Source organism: Nicotiana tabacum, chromosome 2 (genome assembly GCF_000715075.1).
Source record: "Nicotiana tabacum cultivar K326 chromosome 2, ASM71507v2, whole genome shotgun sequence".
NCBI classification, from domain to species: Eukaryota; Viridiplantae; Streptophyta; class Magnoliopsida; order Solanales; family Solanaceae; genus Nicotiana; species Nicotiana tabacum.
Genome location: NC_134081.1, coordinates 98498864 through 98526340, shown reverse-complemented (window position 1 = coordinate 98526340; position 27477 = coordinate 98498864). Strand labels below are relative to the sequence as shown.

Genomic DNA, 27477 nt, shown 5'->3' with positions numbered 1-27477 from the left:
CAAACAAAGAAGGAAAACTCAGCAGACATTTGTGCAAATTATGGTTCGCACATGAATTGTGCGGTCGCAAAAGATGGGCTAAAGGTCAAGATCAATGAGATTGCAAAAAGACCAAGTCGAGAGCTTCAGAGAACTGCGGACCACACAAGATTTGTGCGGCCGCAGAAAATTATCTTGCGAACGCAATCCTACAATTGTGGACCGCAGAAGAGTGACTTGCGACCGCAGTACTAAATTTGCGGACCGCAGAAATGTTGCCTTGCGGCCGTAGTTCAGAATAGTGCGGTCGCAGAATCCCAGCTCCTGCCAAATGAAGAAGTATGCGGACCGCACATCGAATTGTGCGGCCACAGAACCTCCCGAGGGGCATTTTTGTCCGAGATTTTCTGACGTGTATAAATAGAAGAGTTTCACGAAATTAGGTTAAGTTTTGAAATCAACAATTATTGTCGCCATTTTTTTTTACCTCTTTTGGAAGTTTACTATATTTTGGTGTATTTTACAATAGATTTTATTATTTTAAGCTTACATTATGAGTTTAATTAGTCTTTCTTCTTCATTTTCTTCAAACCCAAGTATGAGTAACTAGATTTTCACTAGGGTTGTGACCCAACCCTAGTGTGCAAACCTTATGAGTATCTAGTTTAGTGCTTGTTTATGATTGGGTGTTTATTATTTAGCCTAGTTCATGCTTTAATTTGAGGAATTAATGGTTGCAAACATTAGTTCATGCCTATTTGACTTAGTCTCTTCTTGAGAAAGAGAGACTTAGTCTTGGAAAACTTGGTTAACAAGAAATTAGGTCAATTGTGAGATTGATTAACCCAATTAAAGGGTTCAACCTAGAGATATTAATAACCCAACTTGAGCTTTTATCAATTGTTTTGTGTGATACCCATTTGGTCTTGAGAAAGCCAAATTGGGCAAAACCACTCTCTGACCGAGAGGATTTGAGTGTGTAATTGAGGGTTGATAGTTATAATACACTTCGATCAACAAAACAAGCATTAAGGTCTTTAACCCATTAGGCAAACACCTAGGTAATGGTTACATCCCTAGGCTTTTTATCAATTTGAAAAACCTCAAAAACAACTATTCCTAGTCTTCTTTCTTTATTCTGCAATCTTTAGTGTAAAATTAGAAATAGAAACGAAACCTTTTTGTGGAAGTGCAAATCAAGATAATTCAATCACGCGCATTAGAATATATACCCCCAATTCCCATCTTAGCTCCATGTGGATTCGACCCCGACTCTTAGTTGGGTTTTTATAATTGCAAAGGACCCTTTCATACTTCTTTTGAGGTGTGCAATTGAACGCGGTCAATTTTTGGCGACGTTGCCGGGGAGTTAAAAACTGTGTTAGCTATACATTTGGGTGTGTTTTTGGAGTATCATCTCTTCCTTCCGTGTTACTAACTTGTTTGAGAAATCGTAGGTACAACCATGGCAAACAATGAGCTCGGAAATATTGCTTTGGGGGATGTGGTCATTGAGGATGACCAAGTGGATGAGGTTCCTCTTGAACCTCAATAGAAGAGACTAAGTGCCTCATGACAATGTGCCCGTTCCACCCCCTCCTCCACCACGAGCAGCTCCACACCTGGTGTTACCCAATAAAGGATATGCAAGTGCAATAGTCCCTCCCCATATTCGGGCGGGCAACTTTCAAATCACCAACGTGATGCTTACTTTGCTAGAGCAACGAGGTTTCTTCACCAATGCTCCAAGTCAAAATGCATACAAACATTTGAAGGAGTTTGTGAACACTTGTTGGGGGAGCAAATAAACAAATGTCTCTGAGGATGCATTGAGGCTAAGGCTTTTTCCCTTCTCTCTACGGGGGAAAGCTTTAGATTGGTTGGAACGTTTGCCGAACCATTCCATTCATACTTGGTATGAGTTGGCAAAAATTTTTATTTCTATCTTCTCTTTGAGGCACATGGCTACACTTCGGGGTGAGATTTTGGCATTTAAGCAAGAGCCAAATGAACCACTACACGAGATATGGGAACCAAGGGTCCACAAGTGAAACATCGAGTGGACAATTTTGTGCAAGAGGATAGTGGTTTTGATTAAGATGATTCTTACAATGACCAAGAATAGGAAGTGCAATATGTGAAAAACTTTCAAGGACAACGAAACAACTTCCAAGGCCCAAGCCAACAGTAATGGTGGCCTCAAAACAATCAAGGCAATTGGAATTCTCACAAACAAGGAAATTGGAATGGTGGAAATAATCAAGGAAATTGGAATAATGACAACAATGAAGGGAATTGGCATAACAATAATAATCAAGGAAATTGGGGAGGTAACAATCAAGGCGGATGGAACAATAATCAAGGCAATCGGGGGTCGGGTTTTCAAAGGCCCCCGATGTATCAACAACTGAGCAACCCACCTCCTTATCCTTCCCATGGTCCTAGTTCTTCAAACAATGAGATGGGGCGTATTGAGAATATGTTCAAGAAAATGATGGACAAGAATGCCGATTCGGATGCCCAACTTGCCTCACACAACACATCGATCCGCAATTTAGAAGTGCAAATGGGGCAAATCTCTCAAGCTCTCAATTCTAGTCCTAAGGGGGCACTACCAAGTGACACGGTGGTGAACCCAAAGGGTGGGAACAACACGGGGCATGCCATGGCCGTTACTACAAGAAGTGGAAGAGGTGGTAATGCACCCGCCTAAAGTCAAAGGCAACTTGTGGATGATGAGCAAGTGGTACAAGAAGAAGAGGTCACGAACAATGTGGTGTAAACAAATGATGAAATTCAGATTGATATTGATGATAGTGTGGAAGAGACTCAAGAGGAGGTGAACCCATCTAGGGATAACATTATTGACATACCGGAACCGGTAGTGCAAAAGGCTAAGGCACCATCCCCTAAGCCTCCATCTCCATATCCTCAAAGACTTTCCAAACAAAATGGCGAGAATCAATTCAAAAAGTTCATTCAAATGATGAAGAGTATCTCAATCAATGTGCCATTAGTTGAAGCTTTGGAACAAATGCCCGGTTATGCAAAGTTTATGAAGGATCTTATGACAAAGAAGCGGTCAATGAATTTTGAAACTATCAAAGTCCCTCATCAAGTGAGTGCAATTGTGCATTCAATGGCTCCTAAGTTGGAATATCCCGGTGCTTTCACAATTCCTTGTACAATTGGGAGTGCCGAGTTTGCTAAAACTCTTTGTGATCTTGAGGCAAGTATCAATTTGATGTCCTATTCAGTTTTCAAGACCTTGAGAATTGGGCAACCAAGTCCCACATCTATGAGATTGCAAATGGCCGATCGTACAATGAAGATACCTTTGGGAGTGATTGAAGATGCCTTGGTTCGTGTTGATAAATTCATTCTTCCAACGGATTTTGTCATTCTTGATTGTGAAGTGGATTATGAGGTGCCGATTATTCTTGGAAGACCTTTACTTGCTACGGGGAAGGCTCTTTGTGATGTGGAAGTCGGAGAACTCACTTTCCAGGTGGGTGATGAAAAAGTGGTATTTCATATGTGCAAGTCCATGCGGCAACCAAATAGCAACGAGGTGTGTTCTTTTGTGGACTTGGTGACCGATGTTATTATTGATGATACAAGTGCCACAATCAATGTTGGTGATATGTTGGAGGTTGTCTTGCTCAACTTTGATGATGACGAGATGGATGGCTTCATGGAATATGTGAACTCTTTGCAAGGAATGGGGTCGTACAATTATGCACCCCGGAAACTATCCTTTGATCTTGAAAATAGGAAGACTCCTCCTACAAAGCCTTCCATTGAAGAGCCTCCTACCTTGGAGTTGAAGCCATTGCCTCCACATCTTCGGTATGAATTTCTTGGCCCTTGTTCTACTTTACCAGTTATTCTCTCCTCTTGTTTGACTAACGTGCAGGTAGATTCTACATTGGCGGTGCTACATAAGAGGAAGAAGGCTATTGGGTGAACATTGGAGGATATTCGGGGAATAAGCCCTGCATTTTGCATGCATAAGATCAACTTGGAGGAAGGTGCCAAACCATCTGTTGAACATCAAAGGAGACTAAATGAGGCTATGCAAGAAGTTGTCAAAAGGAGATTATCAAGTGGTTAGATGCCGGGGTTGTCTACCCTATTTCCAATAGTTCATGGACTTCTCCGGTTCAATGTGTCCCAAAGAAGGTGGGCATGACAGTGGTCACCAATGACAAGAATGAGTTGATTCCTACAAGAACGGTGACCGGTTGGAGAGTGTGTATGGACTATCGCAAGCTCAACAAAGTCACAATGAAGGATCATTTTCCACTTCCCTTCCTAGACAAAATGATTGATAGGCTGGTCGGTCGTGCTTTCTATTGCTTTCTTGATGGGTATTCGGGCTACAACCAAATCCTTATTTCTCTGGATGATCAAGATAAAATAACTTTTACATGTCCCTATGGTACTTTCGCCTTCAAGCGGATGTTATTTGGTTTGTGTAATGCACCGGCGAGTTTTCAAAAGTGTATGATGGCCATCTTCACGGACATAGTGGAGGATTACCTTGATGTTTTCATGGAATACTTCTCAGTGGTTGGGTATTCTTTTGATAATTGTCTTTCAAATTTAGATAAAGTGTTGGCAAGATGTGAAGAAACGAATTTGGTGCTCAATTGGGAGAAGTGTCATTTCATGGTCGAGGAAGGCATTGTCCTTGGACATAAGATCTCAAAGAATGGAATTGAAGTTGATAAGGCAAATATTGAAGTGATTTCTAAACTTCCACCTCCAACTTCGGTAAAAGGTGTGCGGAGTTTCTTAGGCCATGCGGGGTTTTACTGGCACTTCATCAAAGATTTCTCTAAAGTCGTGAACCCGTTGTGCAAGCTTCTTGAGAAAGATGCTAAGTTTAACTTCAATGATGATTGCATGAGAGCCTTTGAATTGTTAAAGTTCAAGTTGACAACCACTCACATCATCACCGCTCCTAATTGGAGTGTCCCTTTTGAACTCATGTGTGATGCTAGTGACGTAGCGGTTGGGGCTGTTTTGGGGAAACACATCAACAAGATTTTTCATCCGGTCTACTATGCTAGTAAGACCATAAATGGTGCCCAAGTCAACTATACTGTTACGGAGAATCCTTGCCATTGTGTTTGCAATTGAGAAGTTTCGCCCATACTTGATGGGTGCAAAAGTTATTATCCACACGGATCATGCAGCACTTTGTTATCTTATGAGCAAGAAAGATTCCAAAGCTCGGTTGATGAGATGGGTTCTTTTGTTGCAAGAGTTTGATATTGACATCCAAAATAGAAAAGGAAGTGAAAATCAAGTGGCGGACCACTTGTCTCATTTGGAGGAGGATGGGAGGCCGCATGATGGCCTTGAAATCAATGACTCCTTCCCCGATGAGCAACTTTTGGCTATTTCAATAAAGGATGTGGCATGGTTCGCGGATCTCGCAAATTTCCTTGTGTGTGGAATTATCCCGGATGAGTTCTCTTCAAACTAACGGAAGAAGCTCAAACAGGAATGTCAAGATTATTATTGGGATTAACCATACCTTTTTCGGATTTGCACAGATGGGGTGATTAGAAGATGTGTACCGGAAGAAGAGCAATGTGAAATTCTTGGGGCTTGTCACTCTTCGCCATATGGTGGTCACCATGGTGGATCAAGAACAGCGGCCAAAGTGTTAAGTTGTGATTTCTATTGTCCCACTCTTTACAATGATGCAAGTGATTTAGTTAAAAGATGTGATGAATGTCAAAGGGCCGGTGGAATCTCAAAGAAAAATGAAATGCCTCTCACTACCTTTTTGGAGATTGATATCTTTGATGTATGGGGTATTGACTTCATGGGTCCTTTCGTGAGTTCTTGTGGAAACACCTACATTTTGGTCGCGATTGATTATGTGTCTAAATGGGTTGAGGCCGTTGCTCTACCCAACAATGAGGCGAGAAGTGTGGTTGCTTTCTTGAAGAAGAATATTTTCACAAGATTTGGTATTCTGCGTGCTATCATAAGCGATGGGGGGTTACATTTTTGCAACAAGGCTTTTAAAACTTTACTTAGCAAGTATGTTCTTACTCATAAAGTCACGACTCCTTATCATCCACAAGCTAGCGTTCAAGTGGAAGTCTCCAACCGGGAGATAAAGAGTATTTTGTCCAAAACAGTGAATGCTAACCGGACGGATTGGTCCAACAAGCTTGATGATGCATTATGGGCTTATCGGACGGCCTACAAAATACCCATCAGAATGTCGCCATACCGGTTGGTGTTTGGAAAAGCTTGTCATCTTCTGGTGGAACTTAATCACAAAGCCACGTGGGCTCTAAAGAAATTGAATCTTGATTGGGATGTAGCCGCTAACTTGAGGGTTGCACATTTGAATGAATTGGATGCGTTTCGGTATCATGCTTATGCAAGTTCGTCCTTGTACAAAGAAAAGACGAAATATCTTCATAACAAATACATTTGGAACAAAGAGTTCAAGGTGGGCGATCTCATATTGTTCTTCAACTCAAGGTTGAGGATGTTTCCCGGAAAGCTAAAGTCTAAATGGGGTGGTCCTTTTGAAATTGTGGGTGTGACACTTTTTGGTGCATTGGACTTGAAGAATAAAAACAATGAGGCATTCCGAGTCAATGGTCACCGGGTGAAGCACTATTTGGGAAAAGTTGGAGATGTCCACGTCGTGGCAATAATTCATTTCAACTAATGGTATTCTGCGTCGTGCCGCGACATTAACTCAGGCGCTTCTTGGGAGGCAACCCATGTCTCTTTTTCTTTTCTTTGTGTCTTTTGTAGTTAGGTGTTATTTTTGTGCTAACTTGATTTGAAGTGTGTTGCAGGGATGAGTGTGGTTTACGAGAATTTTGGACATAAATCTGGTTAAGTGTTGAATGAATTGCGGACCACAGTTGCATTGAGCGGACCTCACAATTATAGTTGCTGCAGCAAAAGGTGCTCTTCGGCCGCACAATTAACTTGCGGACCGCATAGATGGAAGGTGAAAATTGCCAACTCTCTGAAGTTGGCCTATCAGAAAAATGGTCGATCTGCGGCCGCAACACAAAATCTGCGGTCCGCAACAAGAATGTGCGGCCGCACACAAAAATCTGCGGACCACAGACAAAATGATGTTTTAGCTTACCAGGTAACAGAGTGCGGTCCACAATTGAAATTATGCGGCCTCACTCACTCTTCTTTCCCTTAGATACTCGATACGTATAAATAGAGGGCTAGGGTTACTGTTACCCTTTTCCCTCTCTGAGCAAAAATCACATACCCTTTTGAACTTTCTTGCTGAGTCTACCTATACATTCATACAACATCTTTGATAAATCACTCATCACACTCACTCATTTGGTATGCTTCAAAATCTTGTTAATCTATTTCTTTTGATTTTTAGATTTTTAGTCAAATTTTAGACCATTTGTAAGTAAAATTCAAATTTACAACCATGTGGGGGTAAATATGTAGTGGGTTATCTAATACATTGGGAATGGGTCAATAGATTTTCATGCTTATACGTTGTTTCCATGTCAAAATTTGTGCAAACAATTACAAGCCCTAGATAAATGTACTAATCATTCATAATTGTTTGAAATCTGCGGCCGCACAAGAAATTGTGCGGTCCATAGAAGTTGAGTCTAGGGTAACTCTAGGAATGAATGGTTCTGCAGCCACAAGGAAAATTTTGCGGACTGCGGAATTTCCATTACGGCCACAAAACAGCTACTTTACTGTCTTTAGAGAAGTGTAATATTTGTGATTCAATGTGCGGCTGCAAGACAAAATGTGCGGTCCGCAGAAAATATGTTGCAGCCGCACATCAGCCAATTATCTGTCATCAGAGAGTTGGACTATTTGTGGTTTATGAGTTGCGGCCGCAATGAAAAATGTGCGGAACGCACTTCACATTTGCGGCCGCAAGAGAAAATTATACGGCCCGCAAGGCCCATTTTGCGGCTGCAATGAAAAATGTGCGGACCGCAGATCCTTATCCTGCAAGCATGTTTCAATTGTGTTCCTCACTATGTCTTCTGGTGTGTCCTTACATTCATTGTATGTCTGAACTTGAATTGCAACTAACAATCGCCTTTGCTTGGTACAAAAAATGGTTCGATCTAGAGGCAGAGGCGACACTTCGAAAGGAAGGGGTGACCCTTCTTGGGGACGAGGGAAGAGACCCTTATCTAGTGCCCAACAGCATGAAATCACAAAGAAACATACAAGCGGCAGAGGGAGAGGTGCAGACCTTTCTGAGACCAGTTCTTATATCCCATCTAGGAAAGCATCAGAGGGAAACTCAGTCGTTGTACATGAGCAGCCGGCTGTCCAGTCAAGGCCGCCAGGGAGGTATCAAATCAGGGACGAGTCGTCCACGTCTCACAGCACTTCCGAGGGGTCAAAAAGTGCTAGTCAGGCTTCTGAGCCATCTACTATACTTGCCCCTGAGGCACCAGAGACATCAGTCCAGGACATCCCCGATGATGGCAGAGGGGGAGATGCTACAGTTGCCGACTTTGAAAGGTCAAAGAAGAAAGAGGTATGGGAAGACAGGTTTGTCAACTTGGCCGCCTTCTTAAGCTTCCGTGAATGGTGGCCAGTGAGGTCTCTCACTTTTGAGCGACAGTTTCAGTTGAAAGATCAGGAGAGGTATAACCCTTCAGTATTGAGACAGTTTAAAGAACGCAAATGGTGGATGTGGTTTACCCAGAGCGTGGTAGATGCTAAGGAGTACCTTGACCGGGAATTCTACGCCAATGTATCAAGAAAGGGACAAATGTGACAAAAGGGGTGGCAAACCTTTGTATGCATCAGACTGGACCTATGTCAGAATAAGACCTATCTCCTGATTCCTTGGGCAGTTCTAGTTGCTTCTATCATGGCCGGGTACCCTATCAACGTGGGTTCCGTGATGTTGGCCAACATCTCTGTGATCGCTCGGCAAGCTGACACGTCCTACCAGTATCCCAACACTATTACAGAGTATCTCACGGATGCGAGGGTAGAGCTAGGGGAATTTGATACAAAGGTACGGGCAAAGAAGCCTTTCTTATGGTACTCACTGATGGATGCACACAACCCTAAGAGAAAAGGTCAGTCGTCTACCACTACAGGCCAGTATGATGAGCCATCGGTGGTAGTTGCAGAGGCAGTTGATATTCCATCCACTTCGGTCGAGCCTTCATCAAGTACCGCAGCTATGCCTCCACCACTATCTTCAGTTCCTACTGCAGTTCCTGCCACATTTTCCACCTCGGCTTTGAAGCCGGTGCCCATACCTATTGCTCCACTTTCTGCGTTGTGAGTCTCTCATACATTGGCGAGCCTCAACAACTGGATACAGACAGCCACTGCAAAGCTGTCTGACTTATCCAGTACTATTGCAGCACATTCTTATATTCAGGCACCTCAGGTTCCCCCGATAGTTGAGGAGACACTGAAGAAGATCCTATAGAACTAGAACACCATCATGGCTACCCTGGTTCAGCACAGGTCAGTGATCGAAGAGCTAGGCAAAGAAGTCAAGAAAATGAGAAAGTCCCAGGCCGGTAAGAAATCAGTGGACAAGCTCCAAAGACAGGTTACAAAGACTGCTGCGATCGGAGATATCCCTTTTGACATGCTAATTGACCCACACCCTTCAGGCCCAGATCCTGCAGCACCATCAGCACTGGTAGCACCAGCTGGCCAGTCTGAGGAGCTAGACTTTGTTGCCGACACTGCCGAGGATGTTCACCAACCCAGTCACTCCTAGAGTTGAGGATAATGAGATCCAGTTGGAAGAGACTGAGGGTGGTGACATTGCTGGGGACATAAAGATGTCCAATGAGCCATAAGGAGTCTTCTTCACTCGTTCCCTTCCTTTACTCTTATTTTGTTAAGCATTGGGGACAATGATTATTTTTACTCAGGGGGTGGAGTTTATTTGATCTTATTTGATGATTCTGAGACATTTGGCTTGTAATAACTTGATACTATGTTCTTCTTCTTCTTCTCTCATTATGTATATATCTTCTTTTTCTCTCTCATTATGTATATTCGTTATGCTTTCGATAGTTTTTGCTTTGTAGCTTCTTTATGTTTATTTTCTTATTAGCTAGTGTTTAATTTAGTAGCTTCTTTTTGAATTAGTAACTTCTTTTTTATGTTACAGTAGATAATAAGCCTTTGGTTTTCTTAATGCCACATTTCTTTCTAAAGGTAGTCATTGTGTGAACCAGGTGACTCGACCCAACAATGAATGGCGTGTCACGCCCCAACCTGGGGAGGCGTGGCTGGCACCCGGTGCCGTACTAACCCGAGCGAATCACTATGTAACTCATTTGTTTTTTCTTATGTAACTATCAAGGGCCAACATGGCCACAACTCATAATGTATAACTATAAGTGGACAAACGTTGTATCAATGAACCATCTTTCATAAACTATGAATACGTATGGGCCGTCAAGGCCTCTGACATACTGTACAAAATGAAACTCTGTCTACAAAGCCTCTAAGATTATTTGACATCAAATGGGACAGGGTACCGGCCTACCTATAAGTCTTTAGCAAAATTCTGACAAGATGACTCATAGACTCGGCTGCACTCCGAATGAGGTGGAGTCTTACCGATCCTTTGTTGAATGCCAATCTTGTCTACTATGAGGGTTCGTCAAACTGATTATCTATACCTGCAGGCATGCATGCAGCGTCCCCAACAAAAGGACGTCAGTACGAATAATATACTGAGTATGTAAGGCAGAACTGAAACATAACAATAAGACAACATTAATTAAAGACATATAAGAATCAACCTGAATCTCTGAAGTGCCACCGTATATGCATACTTATTATACTTATATATATAATGCTTCTCTTTGAGACTATTATCCATATCGTATGATGCATGACTGCCCAACTGATCAGTGATAACTACCCGACCGTCCGTAGCACGGTGGTAAATGCATAACTGCCCGACCGGCCGTAGCTCGGTGGTAAATATGTAACTACCCAACCAGCCATAGCTCGGTGGTAAATGCATGACTGCCCGACCGGTCGTAGCTTGGTGGTAAATGAATATGCATAACTTCCCAACCGATGGTAAATAAGGATACATAACTGCCCAACCGGTGGTAACTGCCTGACCGGCCGTAGCACGGTGGTAAATGAATATGCATGAAGATGCGTGTCTTACTATATTATAAACATTAATATCTTTATCGTACGCCTCAATATAGACTTAGCAACATACTTAGACATGCTTGAATATCGCTTTACAGGAATGAATAACATGGACATCCTTAACAGCTAAGAGTAGAACCACTTATGGAATAGTATTACGTTTACGTATCCTTACTTGAATCATGCCAAAAGAATGAAGAATTAGCCTTAACATACCTGAGTCGATTCTCTTAAGAAAGATTACACTGTGCTCTCTTAAAATTGTAAATCCCATTGCTATTACGCAGTATAGCTTCGTATAAAATTTTGTAGCTGGGCTTCTGGAGGAGCAATTCTTAGTCCTTCGCTTAGTATACCCACAAAGTTTGCAGCAAAGTAAACTCCCTTTCCAAACATATTTAGAATGGTTAACGTTACTATGCAAGGAAATCTTGGCTGAAAATTCTTATGGAAGCCTCACGTTACACAGCCATAGACATAACAACAATTGAGCAATGGAAGTACGGTAGTACAATTTGTACAAACCATTTGAAATTCAGAAAAGAGTGTTCCATCCTTTGTTAGGACTACACAATAAGACTATTTCTTGTTCTTGCTTCAACTTAAAAGGTTGTATACCAATACATGCCAAGCTGGTGAGATTTTATGGTTCATAATATGTGAAAGAAAAATCTCATAAACTTTCTTATATTATGTGTATAATTTAAAATATATTCTATAATAATATTAATTACTATATAAAATCATATTTTTTAAACTTTTTACAAAAATGTTCCATTCAATATAAATGCCATATCAAAATGTATCTAACGGTATCAAGGTTGTTAAACTTACAGGGTCTTATGGTCACATATCCTCTATAGAAAAGTACGGGATGTAACATGGCGTGACAACCTTCTTAAGAGAATGAGTCTGTTTTGTGTTTAGGTAATAATAGTAGTAGTAATGAATAAAAAGACCTAATTGAGTCATGCTCGAAGAATCAATCGTGCTTCATTTGGCACCAATACACTTAACTACGTGTTTATGGTTAAAAATAAGGTTTTTAAAAGAAATAGCTCTAGTTAGAGACTTTGTGACTCTTGTGTTGACTTTGGCAACCATCGAGTGATTTAATTGAACCATAGTGATTTTCAAACTTGAATGTGGTCGCTGTGGGCCCTCAACTCTGTCCTCTTTAACAATTCAGTTGCGTGAGAGGTGAGTTGCTTTGTTGTTAGTCTAAGTACCCGTGCGAATCAGGTATTTAGGTTAATTCTTCATTGTACCTCCGCCGGTTATTTTTAGTTTAAACGGTTAGGTGAACGACTATTTAGGTTAATTCTTCAAAAAAGAATCAGGGCTTTTACTATGCATGATTTTAAGTGAAAGTAGATCATACGGAGTAAAATATACATGAAAATATCCACAGTAAAAAGGATACATACCATTTTTGTTGATGGAGTCAAACAAAAAAGGAATAAGCCTTTGAGCAATATCATCAGAGAAATTGATGGGCTTAGACTTGGCTTCTTTGAGTTTATTTGTCAACTCTTTCAAATCTCCATACAGTAGCTTGTAAGGGTTTCCCTTAAGACCACTTAGTCTTAAGTATTTCTCCAATTTCTTTGGCCTAAACCATGCCCAATTCAATGCTCTCCATATATATACTACCACCAAAATTGTAACACAGACAACTGCTATCATCTTTAATTTCACTAGTGGAGTCTGGGGAGGGTAGTGTATACACAGAACTTACCCCTACCCTGGGGTTGAGAGGCTGTTTCCGATAGACCCTCGACTCCCTCCCTCCAAGAACTTACTCTTGGGGTGACTCGAACTCACAACCTCTTGGTTGGTTGGTTGGAAGTGGAAAGTGCTTACCACTAGAGCAACCCACTTCTCTCAGGTATACTCTTTTCTCTTGTAATAAATAGTATAAAAAGTTAAGAGTACCTGCTTTTCTGTAACATCGACGAGAAAATGAGGTAATTGATGAAATTGTACATAACGAATAAAGATGTTTCTCCCAATTGGTCAAATTTGTGGAGTTTTATGAGAGGATGGAAACACAAAATATATACTAGTGCATGAATGAGGGGCAAGACTTTTTCATGAATTTTCATCGGCATAGTTGGTAGTGACAATCAAAGACTAAAAATTAAGATAAATCGACACTTGATGGGCACTAGTCTAAGGATGAGACAGATATACGTCATACTTACATTTTACTGTGTTAAAGTTTTACGGGGCTAATGAATAAGGGGTCGTTTGGTAGGGTGTATAAGAATAGTACTGAATAACGCGTATTAGTAATGTTGTAATTAATTATCTTGAGATTATTTCTTATTGACTTTTTGGTTTGGTGTATTAAAACCAGTTCTGACTTTATACATGCTTATCCGTGTATTAGAATCATGGTGTTGCTAATACCATAGTTTGCTATGAATAAGAATAATAATGAATAGAGTGTATAACCAATACAAGTATTAGTTATATATAGGTTGAAAAACACTATCAAATAAGGAATTAATAATACTAAAGCTAATACATATATTATTTTCCCGAATACATCCTACCAAACGATCACCAAGTTAGCTTTCGTCCCATACAAAATGTTTTTTTGTAGATACTCCCATGCATTTAATCCAAAATGGTTAACTATTTTATTTTTACTTTTTTCTTTTGAATTCTATACACAATTATTAATATTTATTTGTATATTGCAATTTTTAAGAGTCCATTACTTAAATAGTCGCTCAACTATATGAAATTATCTAATAAAGTCATCTTTCTTTTATTTGTAACATAAAAGTCATTTAATTATGCTTATAGCACTCAAAAGGTCACTCAACCAGATTTCTCAAACTTTTGATTGTCAAATACATATTTTACTCTTTAAATTATTAACTTTTTTCTTTTTCTTTTTACTTTTTTAATATTATGATTTTTTTATCTACATTATGGACTTACCTATAGAATAAATAAATTTTATTAATATAATAAAAAAACTTTCTAGCATATATAATGTCGGAATAATAATATAATTGAGCATAATATTCAAGAATATATATAATGTATTGTTATAAATACCTTTATTTTAATTAGTTAGTTTTTATATTACGTGCATGGAATATCTATTTTAAAACTTTTATTTTCTTTCATTCTGAATTATGTAAATAAATTTTTGAGATTTTGTTGTTAATATCAAAATTATTATTACGAACAAATTGTTTTTCTACTATGCTCAATATTTTTGTTATTCCAACATTATAAATGCTCAAATACTATTTTTATTTTTTATTTTTTATAAATAAAATTTATGAATTATATAGGTAAGTCCATAATATAAATTAAAAAGAGAAAAAATCACAATATTAAAAAGTTAAAAATAAAAAAATAAAAAGAAGAGAAACGTTGATAATTTGGAGGGTAAAATAGATTTTTGGCAATCATAAGTTTGAGAAATCTAGTTGAATGACCTTCCGACATAATTAAGTGACTTTGATGTTCAACGTTGCTAAAAAGATTGAGATGGAAAACATATGCTAAATTCATTCGATCGTTACCGTGGGATAATCCTGTCCCATATATTAATTTAGCTCCTTATACTTGTATTTACTATATGGAGTAAGTGTCTTGTTTCTTCTTTCTTGTGCAAACTATTGTCCTTCACCAAAATGTTAAACAGACAAGGAGAAATAGGAGATTTCTGCAATTGTTGAGATTTATGTTGAATATTTATTTAATTGTGTTTGTCATTTGCATCTAGTACAATCATATACGTATGTTTTATGAAAATGACTTATTAATTTACCTTGGTGAGCCAGGATACGCATATGATTTTCATTAAACATTCGTACGTATATGATTTTACAACAAGACACCCAAATCCTACATCTGATTTTCCTAATAGGTTATTTGGATTTTTTCCTTTTGACAAGACTGGATTTGGAATTTAATGTGATACTAGTAGTGGGCATAAAAAACATATTGCTCATTTGAAGGGTGGTGGTAACAGAAATTAAAGAGTTTCACTATATATATAAGGAAACGAGATATCAGGCCTTTTGCACATTGAATCCTAATTGTTCGTAATGTGTTCCTTTAGACTACTTACGATTTAACACTTTGAGATGTGGGCACGTATACTGACTTGCAAAGCTTGTATACTGACTTGCAAAGCTTAATGTGAGTGATATGCACAGTTCAATCTACTTATTGTTTTTTGAAATGTAGCTAAATGTTTGAGTTGCATCAATAGGAAGTACTATTCAAACTCTTCACAAGATTAGATGGAATGTTATCAAAAGCTAAACAAATACACCAACTAAAGGAAAGGAAAAAAATTTAAGAAGTGAACAATTCTGATAACATTAACCAAGCAGTGTTTAAATTCGAAGAGCAACTTCAGCCATCACGCGACAATTTAGTATCGCTCATTCAAAGCATGGAGAATACAATGCCAATGATGTAAAATATAATTTTAAAGTTTGCGCATAAGCAGAGGAGCACCATACTGAGGATGAATAGTCACAACTGCAAATGGAGCATGTGTATAAGATGGGGATAGCTCAAAAGAGAATCGTTGAAGTATCATAGTTATTGCCGTTTTTGCTTCCAACATTGCAAAGTTCTGTCCAATGCAAATTCGAGGTCCCCCGCCAAATGGTATATATGAGACTTGTCCATTTGTTGCCTTTGACACACCTTCACTGAATCTTTCTGGTTTGAACTCCTTTGCATCTTCACCCCATATCTCCTTGTCATAATGTACCAAAACTGCAGGTATAAGGAGTACCACTCCATCTGGTAGATTTAGCTCTCCCAATTTCACTTCTTCTTTAGTCCTTCTACCAAATACAGGTAATGGTGGGAATAGCCTTAACGTTTCGTACAAGATCATGGTCACCTGTGAAAAAAGTATTGCATTTTTGGCAGTTGGATTAGAGGGTAGTTGGATAAGCTTTAACAAGCTTATAAGCATTTTTGGCTCCAATAGACCCTTGTGGTATGGCATTTTCCCGGATCCCGCGCATAGCGGAAGCTTAATGCATCGGGCTGCCCTACGTGTTGGAAAACACCAGAAGTATATATAATCCAAAAGCCATAAGTTGATTTCAGCTTATAAGCGCTTTTGGTTTGGCCAAAACTATGACTACTTTATCCCTAATATTTTTTATAATCCACTAAATACCTTCCCAAAACAAAGCAGTAACTCACAGTCCATTCCATTTCTGTAGTTTGTCCTTCTCATTGTAAAGATACTTTTTAATTTATACATTTTATAAGTATCTTTAAGGGAGTTTTAATAATTTTAACAAAAAATGATTATGAATACTTTTTTTTTACCAAACACATCAATTGTTTGTACTTCTATTCAAATGTATCAGTTATAAAATCGGTTTCAGCATATAAAAATATGGCCAAATACTTGTGCGGCCTTTTAAACTTGGCTTCAGTTTCCATTTTGACACTTCAACTAAGGCCGGTACCTATTGAACACTCCAACTTATTTGAAAGTGTACCTATTAAACACCTCACTTACTGCCAGTCAAAAAAATAAAGCGTGTGTTAGTCACACGCGGATGAGGTGGCAAAGTGACGAATGATACAAAGACACGTAGCATTTGGGTCCAAATAATCTTAAGAAAAAAAGAAATTTTATTTTCACATAAAATCCCCTCCCCCACCTAAGTATTTCCATCGTCTCTTCGCCCTTCTCTTCCCAGTTCCTCCTCCTTCACCATTCATTGTCAGGTAATCCTCACCTATGTACAGATAAAAACTACTCAATCACTTTCGACCGTAGCTACCATCGACACTGTCTTCACCAAAAATGATGTTGATTTGATACTTGGACGAGGCAGAAAGATAAGATGACTCACTCAAATATACTGATGTTTTCCCCAAATCTATGATTCTCTTTCCTTTGAGAACGTAAATGGATATCCCAAGCTTTTCTCAAATTTCTTGGGGTTTTCTCTCTTTTTTTCTTTTTTCTTTTCCTTTATGGGTTTTAATTATTTTACGAACAAAAATTTAAAATCTTATTTTTTGATTGAAATTTAAGAAAAATTCAAGTTCCAATGACTTTTATTGAGGGGAAGAATGTGAATTGTTTAAATCGTTGTGTGTACCTTTGATTCCTCTGTTTACGTTTGACGAAATTGAAGAATCTGAAAGGGAGGTTTTTTTGTCTCCTTTTTGTCCTTTTGTTTTTTTGTTTTTTTGAGCCCAGGGTCTTTCGGAAACAGCCTCTCTACTCCTTCGGGGTAGGGGTAAGGTCTGCGTACGCACTACCCTCCCCAGACCCCATTAGTGAGATTTTACTGGGTTGTTATTGTTGTTGTTGAAAGGGAGGTTTTTGTTCTGTGTTAATGGTGATTTTCTCTGTGTATGAGATTTTTTGGTGAAGGTGAGGTGAGACGATTGTCGAGTTTTAGTGAAGCTGTTGGTGCAACTGTATGTGTTTTGTGTTGTTGAAGATAGTTGTGATTTTTGTAAGGAAAGACAGAGACATTGAAGCTGGTGGTTATGGCATTTTGGGTTCACGCTACCGGTGGTTCACGGTGTTATGTCGTGGAGTTGGTGAGGTCATTTCAGGTAAAAAATGTGTTTTCAAATAATTAAAAAAAGAAAAAAATATGGTTTTGGCATGAGGCTTTGGGAAAGTGAGAAACACTTGTGTTTGCCATGGCATACTTTGTGTTTAATAAGTACACTTTCAAATAAGTTGGAGTGCTCAACAGGTACTGGCCTTAGTTGAAGTGTCAAAATAGAAACTGGAGCCAAGTTTAAGGGGCCGCACAGGTATTTGGCCTAAAAATATTATTCAGCACTTGCTGCTTATAACTACTTTCAATTAGTACTCAAGCAAATCGGCCTCTTAGTTTGCTTGTCAACTTAGGGGGTTTGATAGGACAATATTGAGGGGACACGAAACATACTCTAGAAAAGACTAGAAGAGAAGTACTTACAATTTTAAGGCGATTTAGTCCTTCCAAATCTGGTTTATCATTTCCAAAGACCTGCAACACTTCCTCTCTGGCAAGTACTTGCCACTCTGGATGTAAACACAGCAAAATCATTGTCCAAACAAGCAACACTGAAGTGGTCTCTTGGCCAGCAAAATAGAATAACTTGCACTCTTCAATCACTTCTGATGTTGTCATTCCAAACTCTTTGCTTCCATGCAGTTCAATTTCTTCCAAATTGGATTCAAGTAATATGCCTAACAAGTCTTCATTATTAGTCTCCCCCGCTTTCATCGCCCTCAATCTTTTGTCAATGATACGCCTAATTGTTGTTTGAATTTCCTTTTCGATTTCCAGCATTCTCTTGTTCGTTTTAGTAGGCAGGAACCTATAAAAACAAATTTAAGCAAACAAGATAAGTCTTTTCGTAGAAAGGCATAGTAAGTTCAGTTCCTTTTGTATTAATTTGTTAAGAGTCAGATATTTCCTTTTTAATGACAAAGAAAGTTATGAAACGTGGAAATCTGAGAAGTAATTATTGTACCTTGATCCTGGTACATAAATTGAACGTCCTTTTTCCATTACATACTCAGCTTGTTCTTTCTGAAGTTCAAATACTATTCTTCCCTCTTGATAGCTACTCCCAAATGCTGTGCGAGAAATGACTTCACTGGTCATTACTTGAAGATCTGGCCATACGTCGAATTCGAATGACGTTTCCTTTGGAACAATCTCCTCCCATTTGCTTAGCATTTCACTACAACTCTGATAAAATGCTGGCAGCATATGCTGTACAAAACAAATGGAAAAGCCAGAGCTTGTTATAAATGGATAACTTCTTAAGGTTAGACATCTCAATATGCAATCTTAAGTCCAAGGCATTTGAAATTTACCATCTTCTCTAAATTTGGTACTCCCTCTATTTCAATTTATATGTCTTACTTTCCTTTTCAGTCTATTTAATAAAGAATGCCACTTTCTATATATAGTAGCCCTTAGCTTCCAATATCCGCCGTGGCATATTTAAGAACATAAGATTTAAAAGACATTTTTGTTCATTATACGCATCTTTTGTTTAAGACCACAAGATTCAAAGTTTTCTTTCTTTCTTGAACTTGCCCGTCAAAATAAATATAAAATGAAACAGAGAAAGTAATAAGAGAAAGAAGTATAACCTTTAACTTCTCCACATGGAAGGCAGGATTGATAATTTTTCTGTGTTTGGCCCATTTCTCTTCCTCAAGGTTTACAAGACTTTGAGCCAATAACTTGGTCAATGGATTGGGATGAGTTTGCTTTAGATAAACATAACTCTTTGTCAGAATCTCCTTTACATGTTCAGGAGCTGTGATCAACACTACTGGATATGGGCCTAGCCAGACAAAAGAAGTTTTACCTGCGAGTAATCATTTTTGGGTTAGAGAAAAATCCTTTTTTTTTACTATGCTGGAATTGGCACAAGAAATGTCTATATTTATCCACCATACATATTAATACATGACTTGATGACTTTCTTCCCTTTGGATGAGTCAAGACTTGGCCATTTCTGGTTTTTCACTGAAAACAGTAAAGGAAGAAACAAAAGAAAGAAACAGAGAAGGACATATGAATTAGGATATCTTCTTATATGTTACTCATGATTTAACGTCCTTTAATTACTGACAAACATTTGTATATGAGACCTTATATTATTATCCATATTTCTTTTATAGAGGGTGGGCATTTCAAGATTTTTCCCTCACGATTTCAATAGAACTTTTCATATTTACAAAGGGTGGATATAAAATGCAAAGATTATGTAGTCCATTCTCTGCTGCACTACGTGGATTCTAGGCAATACATAGAAAGAAGGGTAAAACAAGGGCTTTTGTTCCTTGAATTGGATTTATTTTATACTCACAGTATAAACTACTACTACGTTATTTAATCAACAGCAAACAGCAGATATAACAAGTATGGTTAGGTAGTTGAAAAAGAGGGCAAGTGACATGTTAGAATCAGTTAAAATACTCAATAACTCGATCAATCAACAAAGTTTCAATCTCAAATTAGTTGAGGACGTCTGTATAATCCCTATCCTTTACCCTATTCTCGGTAAGATAGTGTAATTTTGTTAACACTATTAGTATATACTCCATTTCTTCCATTTTATATGATACTTATTTTAAGACGGCTCCAAAAAAGAATGAGACCTTTTTATATTCGGAAGCTCTTCAAACTCGCCACTTTATCTTTAATGACATACTCTTATAGTCATAGAATTGTCATCGCATGTTTAAGACCAAAGTTCTAAGGTTACTTTTGTTATTTTTCAGAAATCTTTTCTTTCTTTCTTAAGTCGGGTGTGTGGAAATAATATGCAAAGAATACATTGTCCATTTCCCCGCTGCACTACATGGGATCTAGCAACTGCAGAGAAAGTAGCATGAAACAAAGGCATATGTTCATTAAATTAGACATACTTTGATGCATAAATAGTATAAAATATTTTATTATATACTATGTTATTTAAAAGCAAATCACAGATCTGTTCATAACAAGCACGGATAGGTAATTGAAAAGAGGGCAAGTAACATGTTAGAACCAGTTAAAATATTCTATTACATGATCAATCAACAATGCTTCAATCTCAAATTAGTTAAGAACAACCCCATGAATCCTTGTTCCATTCCATTCTATCATCGATAAGACAGTAACTATTAGTATACTAATAGATCCATTTTATACGAAACTCTTCCCTGTTTATTCTGTTTAGAAAAGATTAATACCTTTCTGCATACTTCTCAGTTCTCACTCTATCCTCAATGAAATGCTCTTATAGCCATAGAAATGTCATGACATATTTAAGACCACAAGTAGGGGCAGCTCAACCACATTAGGGGCCTAAAGCCAAAATTTAATGGGAGGCCTTAAACTTAAAAAGAAAATCTTAGATTATTAGAAGTCTATTTTTTTAGCTTTGTGAGATACAAAGTTATTTTTTGTTGATTTCTTCTAATTATTATTTTTCAATTGATAATATAGCTAATTCGTTTAATATTTCTTGAGACATTGTTGATCATGGGTAAGTCTAAATCATTTAACACTTTTAATTCAGAAAATAAGTCAAAATCGTCAATATTAGAGTGACTATTATGTTTTAAGGAATATTGAAGAACATACGCTTCAAATTGTTTAAATCTACTCAGAAGTGAAACTTGGCTTGGTTTACTATATATAAGAAGTAATCAACTTTTAAAAAAAATCTTCAAGAGACTTTGTGATTATCAACATTCTCATCAAATAAATCCAATTTCTACATTGCAGTGGTGGAAAATAATTTTTCTTTTTTGTTGAGCATAATGTAATGAGTAATAAGAACCTTCAAATCAATTAATGTTGTTCAACAGCAATAGTTGAGACATTGGCATAAGAAACAAAGGCATGAAAAATGAGAAAGGAACTGAATTTACTTACGATGGTGTCCGCACTCCCCATCTTACACTTTAAGTTAATGATAAAATTCAGGTCCAAAGGTTCCATATAGAACTCCGTAAAGTATGTTTATGTCTTTCTCAATCAGTATTTAGGGAAACAAAACTATAAGCCTATAACCTATTTTTGCTAATAATGCCCCCACCACCACCAAATTTGGGGGCCTAAAGCATTAGTCTTACTGGCTTCACCTTCTAATGGTACTTTTGGTATGTACCAAATGACATATGTTCTTACAAATTTTTTTTCTATAAATATCGCTAGCTAAAATGAAAACTTGGAATATATTGCAAAACCTAATTACAAAGTTGTAGGGGATAGAGACCTCAGCGTAACGCCTTGGCAACATTCGATCAACCTAGAGGAAAACATAGGCAAGAAAGAAAAGTCAAGAAAGATTGTAGTGGATAATCAAAGAAATTAATAGGCTGAAGACAATTTTGGCCGGTGATGTGGATGGTAACGTAGTAATCCAAATCCATTACTGTATTTATGGCATAAATGGGAAATTTCGTCAAAATCAAACTGTACCATTCATTTATCAAGAGGCAATGGCCAGCCAACTAAGAATTCATAGTGTCTGTTTTCTTAAGTAATGATTTCAGTTTATTGAGAGCTTCCGTCTGCACTACCACTTTATATACTGTTAAGGGTGATATTTCGGATTTTCAACCAACAGGCAATTATCAAGGATGTCTCAATAAAATTCATGGCCTAAAGCCAAAGGGGCCTTTCTTTTTTCTTTTTCTTTTCGTTGTAGTTATCTTATAAAACATAATATTAATATTGACATTGGTTTATTTTTTTCTTTCTTTTTGTTTGTAGTGTAGTTATCTTACAAAATATAATATGGAGCATTAATATTTAGATAAGAAAATTCAAGTTAATAAGATATTACCCACGTATTTATAATGTGTTACCTTGGATCTTATTTTAAAAAATATTACTCCCTTCGTTTCAATTTATGTGAACCCATTTGACTGGGCACGGAGTTTAAGAAAAGAGAGAACACTTTTGAACTTGTGGTGTAAAATGAGGCACATCTATTTTGTGTGGCTATAAATCATTGCATAAAGGTAAATTGTTTCCAAATAAGGAAAGGAGTCATTCTTTTTGGCACGGACTAAAAAAGAAATAGGTTCACATAAATTGAAACGGAGGGAGTATTTACCAATATAAAGATTTAAGTAGCTTAATTTAAAGTTCTAAAATATTTCTATTATTAAAAAATAGATAGCCTTTCTTTCTACTTTTACGAGGAGTTTGTATTTTTTTTCTATAAATATCGCTAGCTAAAATGAAAACTTGGAATATATTGCAAAACCTAATTACAAAGTTGTAGGGGATAGAGACCTCAGCGTAACGCCTTGGCAACATTCGATCAACCTAGAGGAAAACATAGGCAAGAAAGAAAAGTCAAGAAAAATTGTAGTGGATAATCAAAGAAACTAATAGGCTGAAGATAATTTTGGCCGGTGATGTGGATGGTAACGTAGTAATCCAAATTCATTACTGTATTTATGGCATAAATGGGAAATTTCGTCAAAATCAAACTGTACCATTCATTTATCAAGAGGCAATGGCCAACCAACTAAGAATTCATAGTGTCTGTTTTCTTAAGTAATGATTTCAGTTTATTGAGAGCTTCCGTCTGCACTACCACTTTATATACTGATAAGGGTGATATTTCGGATTTTTAACCAACAGACAATTATCAAGGATGTCTCAATAAAATTCATGGCCTAAAGTGAAAGGGGCCTTTCTTTTTTCTTTTTCTTTTCGTTGTAGTTATCTTACAAAACATAATATTAATATTGATATTGGTTTATTTTTTTCTTTCTTTTTGTTTGTAGTGTAGTTATCTTACAAAATATAATATGGAGAATTAATATTTAGATAAGAAAATTCAAGTTAATAAGGTATTACCCACGTATTTATAATGTGTTACCTTGGATCTTATTTTAAAAAATATTATTTACCAATATAAAGATTTAAGTAGCTTAATTTAAAGTTCTAAAATATTTCTATTATTAAAAAATAGATAGCCTTTCTTTCTACTTTTATGAGGAGTTTGTATTTTTTTTTTATAAACTTTAATATTGTCTAAGCGAAAATAAGATGAAAAATTCATAACTAAAAATATTTTTGGGGATCCAGAATTTAGGAGACCTAAAGCAAAGGCTTTACTAGCCTCATGCAATCTGAATGGCAAAGTATAAAATCATCAGTAGTTAACGGTAAAACCAAGCAATAGTCATTTCACAGCAAAATCAAACAGTTCACTCTGGCATTTTACCAAACAGGTAATAGGCATTTCACAACTCACTTTTTCAAATACAAAATGTTGAATCAAACAGCTCATTGAGACAACTCGATGTGTCTACCATGAAAGCAATGTAGGATAAAGATTACTTGTCATCTCGTCCACATAAATTACAACAGAAGTAACAAATTATTATTAAAAGATTAATACCAAATGACCAATTAAACCTAAACGGACGGAGACAAGAAAGAAGAGAAGGTTGTTGATTGGAGTGGTCATTGAAGCGTAACAAATGAGCGGAGAATTTGACTATTTGAGGGGAGGAGAGGAGGGAATAGTTAGACAACCGTTAGCTTTAAATGTTGGAGTAGATGTAGGATGCATCTGCTCACTTTGTTATAGTTGAAGGATGTTTTCTGTTCATAAGAATAAATAAAGGATGAAACTCAAGTTTATTGTATAATCTAGGGGCGGTTTTGATAAAATTTATTGAACAATGGGTCAAGCACAACGTCAACTTTTCAAGTATACAAAAAGGACCTGGGAAGAGCTCTTACATGTTCGTATTGGAATATATGACTTAAGAAATTAAAATTTCAGCTATCACTTCGATTCATGAGTTTAACTTTTAATATTTTTAGCATTAAATCTATTATATTTTTAAAGTTATAGTTCATATCTATTATTGTTATAATTTTAATTTTTAAATATAAATTTTTACTCTGCGTCCAAAATTATGAATTCAATTGAATTCGTCGGTAACACGCTACATCTACCCTTACACATGGATGTGTAAGGGTGATGATAACACCTCATTGATCATTACAAATTGTATATATCCATCTGATTATAGCAGAAATTCCATAAATTCATGAAATATTTATAAAAATATTAAAGACAGCAAATATTATCTTTCTCAAAGATATCGAAGTGCCTAAGAGACGTTCTTCCTTTTTACGGAGATCAAATACAACAAAATTGTATCCACAAAAATTCATCAATAAAATTATTTTTATTTAAAAGATTTTTTTATTACAGCTGTATTAGAGAATCTCATCTCAATAGACTAATTTATAATCAGTAATGAGATGTATACTTAAAAAAAGATTGCGATGACTTTTTATCACTATTCTATTCATTATTCATTTCTTCTAATTATCTTCGCCACGATACCTTCATCACCTACCACTACTATTATCAACTTTCATCCCACCATTATCAACAACTTTCATCACTAGTTATTATTCATTATTTTATCGATCACCACACAATTACATCTGCTACTAATTATAACTGCATAGTCATCGCCGCTAGTCACTACTGCAAAAAATATCACCAATCACCGGTGCAGAACAACCACCACCTCACAACCAGGGGCGGAGCAACAGTGTTGGTTGCGGGTTCAAAAGATTTGGTCGAACCCAATAGCTTTTGTTCAAATCATGTATTTGGTTTAAGAAATTAATAAATATGGAGTACAAATTATTAATTTAGAACCAAATAACTTAAAATGATTATAATCTTGAAACCATCAAGTTCAAATCTCTGCTCACAACATCGTCAACTCTTCATTGCTACTAATATTAGAATGTGTTTCATCAAACATTTTTTTTTTTTGCAACAGCATATAAATTTCATTTTTTTTCTATAATATTTTGTTGATATAATAATTAATTATAATTTTATTTAACTTTTATATTTATTATATTCTTAAATAAATAAAAATAAGTGGGAAACATAAAAAATTGTGAGAGATCGAGAAAAAGAAACGTACCATTTTTATTGATGGCGTTGAGGAAAAAAGGGATGAGCCTTTGAGCAATATCATCAGAGAAATTGATGGGCTTAGACTTGGCTTCTATTATGCTTTTTGTCAGTTCGTTTAGATCTCCATAGAGTAGCTTATAAGGATTTCCCTTAAGACCCCTCTGTCTTAAGCATTTCTCCAATTTCTTTGGCCTAAACCAAACCTAATTCAACACTTTCCATGTATATACCAGAAAAATTGCAACACTGACTACTGCTATTGTGTTGCACAGCATCTCCACCCTCAGAAGTGACAACTAAGCTTCTCTCAGCTCCTTCCTCTGAGAGTATATACAAAGAAAGTCAAAGGAATCTTTCTTTAAATTTTTTAAATAAGATTTATATATTTAAAAATTACATAAAATATTACTCCATATAAGTTACAATACTCAATAATTCAAAGTATTTTAAAAAGCCGTAGTTAAGAAAAACTTCATTGACTCTTGACATAGTAATAGTGCTTAATTCATAGAGTGTAATACATAATACATGGAGTATTTTGGACGCAATATCTTGTCTGTTTGATTTTCACTTAGTTATCTCTCATACAGCGTAGAGGTAATTGGGAGTTAAAATGGGCTTCGAGAGACATTATACATTTATATTTCATATCAATAAATATAACTTTGTATACTGTCAAAATCGGTTTTGCCCTTCATATAATTAGTCGAGATTGGAACATAATGGACCGAGGGTCGTCATCATAATATTGAGATGAGATCTGAAGCCAGATTATCGAGCTCAAGATTCAGGGACAGATCAATACCGAGCTCGATAGCTCGAAGTCAATATCGAGCTCGAGTCCAAATCGAACTATGATGCGAAGTGGTGTTATCGAACTCGAGATCCAGATCAGTCGATACCGAGCTCAACACAATATCGAGCTCGAGTCAATATTGAGTTCGAGATCCAGAGATCGACCAAGTTCCAAGACTGACCAAGATCGAGCTAAGAAACAAAGAGCCGTTGTAGCCGCACCAAGGGAGAGAATCTCGGCGGGGATTAAGAAAAAATTAATTAACTAATCTATCATGAGATCCTCACTATGTATTTTTAACTATATCCAAAGTAGGATCCCTCCACTATATGAAGAGTGGCTACCATTTCTGTAAAGGACACGTTGAACATTGAGACATGAATACACTCTTACATTTCAAAGGTTATTGATATTTACACAGAAGGATAGTAGAGATTATTCGTTTTTAGGCTTTAGACATTGATTCATTTTGGTTGTTTATAAATTATTCTCCACTCGATTTGGTTTGTATTTCATTATTTTTTACAGTCAATATTCGATATGTTTCTACTTACTTTTCCAATTTGTACCAAGTTATACCACGTATCTTTAGAACTACATGTAAATTCAACTCTATCCATTTTTGGGTAAACAGTTTGGCGCCCACCGTGGGCTAAGGATAATAGTGGTTATTTGGTACGAATCTCTGTGAAACACACTATTTTACGCTTGCCCTTGGAAGTGTTTTTGATTTCAGACTGAAAACGGCGAATTCTCAATTAATGGCCCTACCTATCAACAACGAAGCTTGCCTTCAAGATGAGAACAACAACTTGACGCTCCGGGATGAAAGGCCACTCATCGATGCCGCTGGAGCTCAGGTCGAAGTGCCAATAGACATTAATTCACATGTTGTCATCGAGGCAAACCAACGCTCCGACCTTGAAAATAGCATTCATGGTGGAACTCGATCTGCAGCTCGAAATACCCAAAACGTTGAGGAAAACGGAATCAGCTTGCGTATGATTTTCAAAATGTTGCAAGCTCAACAGGTAGCGATAGCTCAGTTGCAGAGCCAAACCCAGGCACCGAGCAGGCCGAAG

The 27477-nt window shown here is 37.0% G+C and overlaps 2 protein-coding genes across 2 annotated transcripts in view; both read right to left on the bottom strand.

Moving 5' to 3' along the window:
- LOC107764227 (cytochrome P450 CYP72A219-like) overlaps positions 1-25919 on the bottom strand; it is a gene marked incomplete at its 5' end in the record, with an annotated part of 95569 nt that extends 69650 nt beyond the window's left edge. The window contains 1 exon segment of the mRNA NM_001324831.1: positions 25645-25919. Coding sequence (NP_001311760.1) covers positions 25645-25880 — 236 coding nt within the window.
- Positions 15380-25945, bottom strand: LOC107814910 (cytochrome P450 CYP72A219-like). The gene is made up of 5 exons (XM_075236559.1): positions 25607-25945; positions 19271-19491; positions 18640-18884; positions 18099-18483; positions 15380-16030 (listed from the first exon to the last, which is right to left on the bottom strand). Exons 3-5 carry the CDS (start codon positions 18879-18881, stop codon positions 15605-15607), a joined length of 1053 nt encoding a protein of 350 aa, XP_075092660.1. The 5' UTR covers positions 18882-18884; positions 19271-19491; positions 25607-25945; the 3' UTR covers positions 15380-15604.
- Between the last annotated feature and the right edge of the window lie 1532 nt (positions 25946-27477).

Bases quoted from the DNA above. Each gene is read 5' to 3' on its own strand.
- LOC107814910 (XM_075236559.1), bottom strand. From the start codon at position 18,881: ATGCTGCCAGCATTTTATCAGAGTTGTAGTGAAATGCTAAGCAAATGG. The intron at 18,484-18,639 runs GTACAATAATTA...TTGTTTTTATAG, and splicing joins ATTTATGTACCAGGATCAAG to GTTCCTGCCTACTAAAACGA. The intron at 16,031-18,098 runs GTAAGTACTTCT...CTTTTTTCACAG, and splicing joins GACTAAATCGCCTTAAAATT to GTGACCATGATCTTGTACGA.